At 45.1% G+C, this 9702-nt stretch overlaps 1 protein-coding gene and 1 long non-coding RNA gene across 2 annotated transcripts; both read right to left on the reverse strand.

The window, feature by feature from the left end:
- Positions 1 to 554: 554 nt before the first annotated feature.
- On the reverse strand, positions 555 to 6337 carry LOC308484450 (uncharacterized protein). Its single transcript, XM_081019415.1, has 4 exons — positions 6071 to 6337; positions 4940 to 5080; positions 2515 to 2637; positions 555 to 1712 (listed from the first exon to the last, which is right to left on the reverse strand). The coding sequence occupies exons 1-4, from the start codon at positions 6249 to 6251 to the stop codon at positions 1558 to 1560; spliced, it is 600 nt and encodes a 199-aa protein (XP_080875541.1). The 5' UTR covers positions 6252 to 6337; the 3' UTR covers positions 555 to 1557.
- Positions 6338 to 6557: 220 nt separating this feature from the next.
- Positions 6558 to 9095, reverse strand: LOC308484607. The gene is made up of 3 exons (XR_013990036.1): positions 9021 to 9095; positions 8462 to 8584; positions 6558 to 7150 (listed from the first exon to the last, which is right to left on the reverse strand). It is a non-coding gene; the product is annotated as an uncharacterized lncRNA (long non-coding RNA).
- Between the last annotated feature and the right edge of the window lie 607 nt (positions 9096 to 9702).

The raw sequence follows: 9702 nt of genomic DNA on the forward strand, positions 1-9702 counted from the left end.
TTGCTTTTTCCTGTAGGACTAATTGAAGTCATTAACAGTCGTCAACAAGTTTACCATACCCATTGAGTCAATCACCCATCTCCCACTACCCTTCTGAGAAATACCCCACCCTACCCTCCCACTATATACAAGGGTCTGGTGACTTCTGTTTCTGTGTATCTGAAGAAGTGTGCATGCACACGAAAGCTTATACCCAGAACAAACTTAGCTGGTCTATAAGGTGCTACTGGACAATTTTTATTTTATTTTATTTATTTCCAAATCCTGTTAGCTGTGTTTCTTTTGGTGGTAGGAGCAGGATTGCTGCATGTCCTATGTCACAGAATACAGTTGCTCTGTTTGAAGATATCCTCTGTTTTGAAGGCTGACCAGTTCAAGATGGCTTTAAATTTAAAGAACACTATTATTGTTATTGTATGGATTTAATTTATTTGCTTCAATTTTTTTTAAAGAACACTATGAAAGGAAAGTGAGGAGGAGGGCTTGAAGCTGCCCACTCACAGTGAGTGCTTTCAACAGTAAATTGAGCAAGTTTACACAGCTCATCTGGTCACTGCCCTCCTCACTGTGGTCAGATATATTGTATTTCTATTTACTATGTAGTGGCTATTTCTCCACTTGCATCTATAGAACACCAGTGCAGTTGTGCCATATAACTTCTGGAACAGTATCAACATGGTGCAGAGATTGCAATCGTACCACCACTTGCGGTGGGGCTGCCCAACCGTCAGTCGTCAGTGGATCCAACCCCCAAGGCAGGTCGCCAGGAACAGATAAGACAAACAAAAGTTCTTATCAATTGCTTTTTATTCAATATTCACAGAGAGAGGATTGGAAATGCTGCCTCTTAGAATAATGGTGTTGTCCTGGGTAAATCTCCCCTTCTCCCCCACTTCCTCATTTGTCATCCTTTCTATGGGTGGCACTGAGGGCCATCTGTATTTGAGCTCCTTGCTCTCCTACTTTTAAGGCTCGCCAGGTTCTGGGAGATGGTGGGTCTGGAATGCTTTCTAGTGATAACATGTCAACCAACTGCTCCGGCTCTGTCTCCTCCTCGTCTGCCATTATTTCCCAACTTTCCCCTTCATCTTCATCTGAGCTGTGACCTCCCTCAAACCCCTGTTGTAATTCTGAACTGTCGTCTTCTTCTCTGGAAGGGTCAGGCTGGGGAGGCTGTCTCCACCATTCCTCCTCTGCCCAGTCCCTGACATCAACAATACAATTTTTTTGAGGGGGATATACTCAGAAATTTCTCATATTTCACAGGAAGAAATTGATTTACCCCACAGTTGTGTTCATTGTCAATTTCTGAAGGTCCAATATGTCCATTAAAACAAGAGAACTCCTGAAATTTTGCTTGTTGCAGCAAGGCTATCCACTGCCAAAACGTGTTGAAATATACAGGATTTGGGAGTAGACCTGTGGTGTAGAAATGTATGGAAGCTGGCCATAGCTTAGAAAATTACCAATAATGTAATAGTGCTGAAAGGAAAACGGGAAAATGAATCCTTTTATTCCATCTGGTGGCCACTTATTTTATATATGAACCAAAAGGGTCTACGTGGAAGATATTTTATCAACCTCATTACTACAAATCTTGTTGTCATAACCGTTGGTAATTGCTGATACTTCAGTTGGAGGAGATGACTTCTGGAAGATGGAGGTATCCACACAACCCTGACCGAACAACAAGGGAGAAACCCGAAGGAAAGCTAAAAGAGGAACAGATATTATAAAGACATGAAAACTGGTCACTTGCGAGATTATGTTAAGCTTAGTTATCTAGTTACATTTTGTTGCACATCTATGAAAACCAATAAAAATTACTTTAAAAATGAAAGCATCTATTATTATTTATTAGATTTCTTACACTCCTTTTTACCATACCTTCCCCCTCCCTTGCCATATATTCACACATGCAATTTTTATTCAAATCTGGGCCATGTTTTATTCCATTTTTGGAAATGCAGACTCTCTCTCTTCCCTCCCCCAACATAAGCAGCTATTGGGGGCTATTGAATCTGGGACATTTTGCATACACAGTGGGTGTTTCGCCGCTGATCTCTCTTCCATTCTTCTAACAGAAAATAAATTGGCAGCCTCATCCACAGCATATTTACTCCAAAGTAAACGCAGTTGACGTCAAGTGATATGCTTACCACCATAATCTGTTTCTATCTTTCCCTGTGCTGCCTTTCCCATGACTCCACATAACAAGCAAATAAGAGAACCAAGTTTGTTTATAGCTGAAGTAGCTGTTGTAGTGCTACCCAGAGGATTTGGACTATAACTCCCATCAGACCCAGGCATCATGCCAGACCATCAGGGATGATGGGAGTTGAAGTCCACAACCTATGGAGGCCTCCATGTTGATTCCTCCTGGGATACAGCAATCGAGCATCCCAGAAAACAATAACAGATGCAATGCTGGGTGGGGTGGGGTGGGGAGGAACTCCTGCTATTGGAACAGAAGCAAACCTCAGTCTCCTGGCTATTTCTGCTAGTTGCACTCACCAGCAACAAGGTAAAGGGAGAAGCTACACCAGGCCAAGATGAAGGACCACCCACGGTATTCCAGAGGTGTACTCCGAGTGTATTTTCCTGTGTACACACTCATTCCAATCAACGTAGTAACCACTAGGAACGAGCAAACGGAAGCATGTCAGTAGTGACTCTTGCCAAAGCCAGCTGTCAGATGCACTGTTACCTACCCCCCCCCCCACTACCTCACCCTGTTGAGCCAATCTCACCTGAAAAGCTGGGTAGAAATATTTAGCAGACTCCTAAAAACTTTTCTGCTTAGGGAAGCCTACCCAGGCATGTCGATGTGCATTTTGATCTGTGGTTCTAGCTTAGAAGGTATTCTTACAGCTGTTGATGTTATTCACTTGGGTCTTTTGATCAATTTGTTTTTAACAGTGTAACTGAGCTATACTGAGCCTGGTGGGCTCATCGTAGAATTGTAGAGTTGGAAAGGACCCCAAGAGCCATTTAGTCCAAACTCCTGCAATGCAGGAATCTCAACTAAAGCCATCCAACCTCTGCTTAAAATCCTCCAGGGAATGAGAGTCCACAACTTCCCAAGGGAGTCTGTTCCACTGTCAAACACCTGTTACTGTCCCCCCCAAATTTAAATTAGCGAAACTAGAAGTTACTTGACTTCCCAAATGCCACACATAGCTAATCTCGAAATACCAAAACAACGAAGGGCTTTCACTTTGTCAGGCCCTCCCTTCAGCAGTTCAGGAAAGCCGCTATAGGAAGATCCCATATGAGGAGAGGAAATGCCCATGTGGGTCAGGGCAGCAGGAAACAACGCAGCATGCCCTCCTTCATTGCCAGTATTATATAGACATTCGAACTAGGTTTATCCAACCCATTTTATATAAATTTCCTGGGTATTCAGAACAACACAACATCTCCCTATTACTACAGGACAAGACCCTAGAAGTCACATTGTGCTGGTCCTGGGAGCTACTGAGAGGCAAGGTCCGAGTCCAGTCCGAAGTCAATGGTGTGGTATGGAGGCTGTCCATCAAAGCTGCAGCTGGGTCCAAGGCAGGGAGTCAGGTGGGGTCAGGAACTCTGGCAGAAGAGCAGGACAGGGTGCAGGCAGGAACAGACTAGCGACCACGTTGCTCCTGCAACCTGGGACTGGGGCTGACTGCCTTTTATCTGCCCCGAGGCATAGGGCGGCCCCTGGCCTGGAGGCGAGCACTCCTCCAGCGGGAACGTAGTTCCCTCTGCCTCTCTGCCCTGAGCCTCTGCAGCTCAGGAGAGGCTGGAGGGTTACCGGACCCAGAGGCAACCTCCTCTTCCTCTGACGGGGCTGAGAGTGAAGCACCTGCAGGCAATGGGCCCTCCATCACCTCAGGGGCCAGAGCAGACTCAGCTGGTGCCTGCACCTGAGGATCCAGCACAGGTGAGGACCCTTCAGGCTCGGGCCCCAGCCCCGGCTCAGCTGGTTCTGGAGGCGGGGACTCCTGTGCAGGCTGGGATTCCTCAGATTCCACGTCTGAGTCCGAATCCCAGGCCATCACACACATATTTAGTCACCAGATTTTGTGCTGCCATGATAGATGATAGATAAACTTTATTCACATTAGCCAATGGCCATAGCAATATAAAACAAGCAATATATACAATTAAAAAGACAGCAATGGGTAAAAAGGGCAATCAAATGCCCAAGATAGTGGCCTTTAATCTCATTGCACCCTCGATAAACCTAGCAACCTTTGCTGTTGTCTGATCATTTTGATCTGATGAAAGAAAGAACAATGTGGCCGCAGATGGGCAGCCTGGGATGATAAGTAAGAGTGGGGTGATGATCTCATTCCCCAGATCTTTATAAAGGGGACAGGACAGGACAACATGAGCCACTGTTTCCAGATTGCCATGATAGATATCTGACAAAGAATGGTCTATGCTACAACTCAGTCCTAAACTGAAGGCCCATATTGTTAGACACGCACTTCTGAAGCCCACCCCATATAGCTGTGTTGACTGATCTTTTAGTTTTTCTTATCAGTTTTTACTCACTCATTATCTATGCTTAATTAAGTATTCTATGTATATGTTTAAATCTATGTATGGTTCTTGCTCCCATTTATTTAATAATTATTTGCTTAGATTGATACTGTTATGCTATTTATTTAGATGTTTTTCTTATGCTGGTCTATGACCGTAATAAAGTAAATTCATTCATTCACTCTTATTGTCAGAAAGTTTTTCCTGGTGTTTAGCTGGAATCTCCTTTCTTGTAACTTGAAGCCATTGGTTTGGGTCCTGCTCTCCAGTGCAGGGCAAAACAGGAACAATTTTATGGATCTGGTTTGAGCTTAGTGGCTCTTAAGTATCATATTCTTGATACTTAAAGACCCGTGGCTATATTAAAAGAATTGGAGTAGTTGGAGAGGGGGGTGTTCTGTATCTGCAGTACCTGACAGGAAAGTTGAGTTGAAGGTAGCCCTTCGTATCTGCTCCTTCTTTCCACACACCCACAAGAGTGGAGAAAGAAGGTTGCACAAGAATCCAGAAAATGTTCCCACGTTCAGGAATCCTAAAACAAACACTTTGTACGCTGCAAAAGAGAAGCAACAGTGAATTAGTAATACTGGAAAATCAGATATGCTTGCCTTCTACCATTACCCCCTGTGTAGAGAAATCTCTGTATATGGATATGTATTTGGTATTGTTATAACTTTTGTTGTTGTTTAGTTGTTTAGTCGTGTCCAACTCTTCAGGACTCAATGGACCAGAGCACACCAGGCAGTCCTGTTTTCCACTGCCTCCCGCAGTTTCGTCAGATTCATGTTGGTAGCTTAGAGAACACTGTTTAACCATTGTCGTCCCCTTCTCCTTGTGTCCTCAATCTTTCCCAACCTCAGGGTCTTTCCCAGGGGGTCTTCTCTTCTCATGATGTGGCCAAAGTATTGGAGCCTCAGCTTCAGGATCTGTCCTTCCAGTGAGCACTCGGGGCTGATTTCCTTCAGAATGGATAGGTTTGATCTTCTTGTAGTCCATGGGACCCTCAAGAGTCTGCTCCAGCACCATAATTCAAAATACTAATTTATTATTTATACCGCACAGATCTGGCTGGGTTCCCCCACAGGATGGGAACCCGTGGCTCTCCAGATGTTGATGGGCCACAACTCTCATCATCCCTGATCGTTGTCCATGCTGGCTGGAGTCCACAACATCTGGAGGGCCAGAGGCTCACCACATCTGAGTTAACAAGCAATGTCTTTTTCACAGGCTAGAGATAATAATATAATAATAATAATAAATTTTATTTATATCCCGCCCTCCCCAGCCAAAGCCAGGCTCAGGGCGTTATGGACTCTGGATGCATATAGATTAAGCTGCTGTCAAAAGCACAGGAACAGTATCTGGTACAGGGATGGAGGTGGCAGGGTGGCAGGTGGAGGTGAGGTGGGTGCCACCTCTTTGCTTCTGCACCCAAGGTGGGCACCTTGCCTTGCCTCATCAGTGAGCCGGCCTTGATCTGGTAACAACAGCCCAGCCACATTCGTCAAGAGTTTAGCATACTGGCCACAAGAGAAAGACTTACCCCAATCTCGATGCAGACTCATACATTGCTCTGCTATACAGAAGTTCCAGAGCCCTTCATAGTAATAGCCGAACATGGTGGGCTGAATGATCCAGTTAGTGGTACACACAGAAGCAATTAGCATTGTGGAACCAAGCAAGCAGCAGCCTAGACTGCTGAGCAGGAGAAGGATCTGCCACATTGCTGGAGGTCTCTGGAAGCTGAGCTGGGCTCTGGAGAAAAGCTCTTCGATGCAAATGCATCATTACAGATGGACCACACCCCTTGCGAACAAGCAGCCATTACCTTGGTGCAAAGTGCAAGTTTTTCATTAACCAGACTAAGGAGAAATGGCAATGTGGGTATGCAATGTGAAATTCTGTGTGATGTCAGAATCAGGCCTTTAGTGAGTGGCCCCATACCCTTTTGAATTCCCATTACACATCAGGCTGGCCCTGTTGCTGCCACACCTTTTCTCGTTTGTTGTTCATGTTGTTATCCTATTAAAAGGTACCTTAAGTAGTTTCTGTATAAAAATGGGATATATCGACTTGATCTTATTGTGAACCTTCCCCACCCGATGGCCTGTGCAAAGGGTGGGCATGTTAGATCAGATAAACAAACAAACAAGCAAACACATTATATTTTTAATGCTTACACTACAAGCCATCATCAGGCTCTGCTGCAAAATGTGGAGTAGAAAGACCTTAAATGAAATAAATTCGCAATTTATTTTTCACAGTGTTTTAATTAATGCAAACAGGTGTGCTAGTAGCGCAGCTGTCCTGGAAGTCACAAATAATCGAAAGGGACTCAATGTGCGTACACCATACTCTCCAAAATATAATGGTAGAGGATTCCCAGTGGCTTTATTCCACCTTGGAAACAGCACCGAGTAATTTGGAATGCCACAAATCTCCAGGGAAATTCAGATGCGGATGCTGTGTTTGTAGTCCATGCTGTAAGAGGTCAGGTTTTCGGCCTTATTCCCTCTTGCCGAGTTCAAAGACATTCACGCTAGGTTTCTGACAGAGTTTGCTGCAAGGCTCTCTTCTCGTTCTTCGGTTTTGTGCAACTTCTGGTACAACACTGTCACGATTGCTGTGGGAGAGAAAGAGAGGACAAATGAACGAAGAGAAGCAGAATCCGAGGGAGATTGGACACTGTCCCCAAATATAGGAAAGCATTTACACCAGAGATGGGAGAACCCCAGGCCACTGGCTAAATAATAATAATAATAATAATAATAATAATAATAATAATTAATAATAATAATTTATTACATGTACCCAGCCCATCTGACTTGGTTGCCCCAGCCACTCTGGGAGGCTTCTAACAGAATATGACAGAACACAGCAAAACATCGGACATTACAAACTTCCTGATACAGGGCTGCCTTCAGATGTCTATGGAAAGCTGTATAATTGTTTCTCTCTTTGACATCTGATGGGAGGGTGTTCCACAGGGCAAGGTGCCACTACTGAGAAGGCCCCTTTAATTTCCCCCCTCAATATTTTTTATACTTCTGTCAAAGTTACCCCCCCCCACCAAAAGGTTTTTTTTGGCTACATAAGCAACAGCATTTGCACCTCAAAATTATATACAGTGGTACCTCTGGATGCAAACAGGATCCGTTCTGGAGCCCCATTCGCATCCTGAAAGGAACGTAAGATGCGACTGCGTGACTGCATGTGCGCAGGTCGCGTTTTGCCACTTCTGCGCATGCACGTGACGTCATTTTGAGCGTCTGTGCATGCGCGAGCAGCGAAACCTGGAAGTAACACGTTCCGTTACTTCTGGGTCGCCACAGAGTGCAACCAGAAAACGCTCAACCTGAAGCATATTCAACCCGAGATATGACTGTAAAGGGAATGTGGTTGTTGATTATATTTGGTAAATGTCAAAGTAAGGAACTTTCTCAAGCTTTTTGTTAGCAATTTGAACTTTATACATCCATCTATCCTTAGTCCGTTCACTGTGTGTGGGTTCCAGCTTGGTTTGTGACACTACTGTTCCCAAACCTTGCCTACTTCTCCATATTTAGCATTGCAGGAGAGGTCAGTTGTGGAACAGGTAGAAGAATGGCTGGATCGGTCACTGCAGGAAGCAGGTATGAAACCACCACCCCTCCACCAGCTGTGAAGTCACCCCATCACCGCAGGGGAGTCAATTGCACAGCCAATCCTTGCAGACATCAGGTTTCCAGTCACCACCCATTGGCTGGTAGGTGTTGACTTCAAGCTTGTGGATCTCCATTCATGAAAGAACCGTGAAGGCCCCACCCACTTGTCCATTTTTTATTGCAAGGGGTTGGAGATTTCAAACCCACAACTTCAAAGTCAACAGAGGTCCAAACTCTACACAGTCCATCCTAAATCCACAAGCATCCACCCCCCTTTGGTTTGAACTCACCAGCACTGAGGAAAAGTGGGAAGCTAGCCCAGGCAAAGTAGAAGGACCAGCCACAGAACTCTAGAGGAACATCGCTAGTATATTTCCCTGTATACACAGACATTGCGATCATTGTAGTGAGTGCTAGGAAGAAGCATATGAAGAAGAATTAATGCCCCTTTGTTGCAGTGTGTGACTCTCCTTCTGCTCCAACCCAGCCAAGGTTCATTCATTCATTCATTCATTCATTCATTCATTTGGTTCACAGCCTGCCCTTCCTCCCAAAGGGTGGCAAACACTTTTGCAATTTAAAAAAAGACAGATAAAATGAAATATAACTCTATTTAAAATGTCTAAAAGCAATAAAACACAACCAAACATCAAAAACAAATTTAAGAACAGATGTAAGCAGATCATGCAAATGAGCGTACCCCACAAGTGTCCTGAAAAAACCAGGACTATCATATTTTTTTTTAACATAAGAGAATGGCGGCCATTTTGGTTGTTGTGATCTTGCATGATTTTCCCATGGAAAAAGTGCATCTTTCAGGGCCACGATCTCACTGGGAAAAGTAGCCACCTGTCAGGGAACTGTCATCAGCTCAGAGGCGAGAGGTGGAAGAGCAGTTGTGTTACAGGGAGCCTCCGAAGAGCAAAGCAGCTCTTCAGCCGGTGAGGAGGGAAGCCACACCTCCAGTGCGGAAGGGATGCAGGAGTCGGAGGATGCTAGAGAGAGCCTCAACACCGAGCCTGAGCAAAGCGAGGGGGAGGCAGGTCCCCCTTTGCCCACGCCCTCTCTGTGCAGTCGGTTTAAGCACAGAGAAGGGAGGCGTAGGATGGGGGTCAAAAGACTGCTATGCTGGGGAAAGTTTAAGGACCGCCCACTCCCAGATCCTGCTAGCGACTGAGCAAACATGGAATTGAGACGCTCTGCACAGTGAATGTTTTGGACAGATAATAAAGCCTTGAAAATACCAGTGGGAGTCTTGCCTGTTCGCTCTTGAGCAACCAAGCCGGCACACATAACACCACCCTAAAAGTTGGAGGCAAGTGTCCGAGATACCTGGAGTGAGGAATTTTTTCCTTAAACACTTGTGTAGCCATTTGCTTTTTGTGCAGGTGAAGAGGAGCATAAAACTTGCAGCGCAGAGGAACCCGAACATTGCTCCCACCACCAGGAATCCTACGACAAAGGTGTTGAAGACTGCAGAAGGGGGAAAAAAGGAGATTGACAGAATCACGATGGGCTGGAAGAACCCTAT

The sequence above is a fragment of the Podarcis pityusensis genome (assembly GCF_964106645.2).
Source record: "Podarcis pityusensis genome assembly, chromosome: 8".
Lineage (NCBI taxonomy): Eukaryota > Metazoa > Chordata > Lepidosauria > Squamata > Lacertidae > Podarcis > Podarcis pityusensis.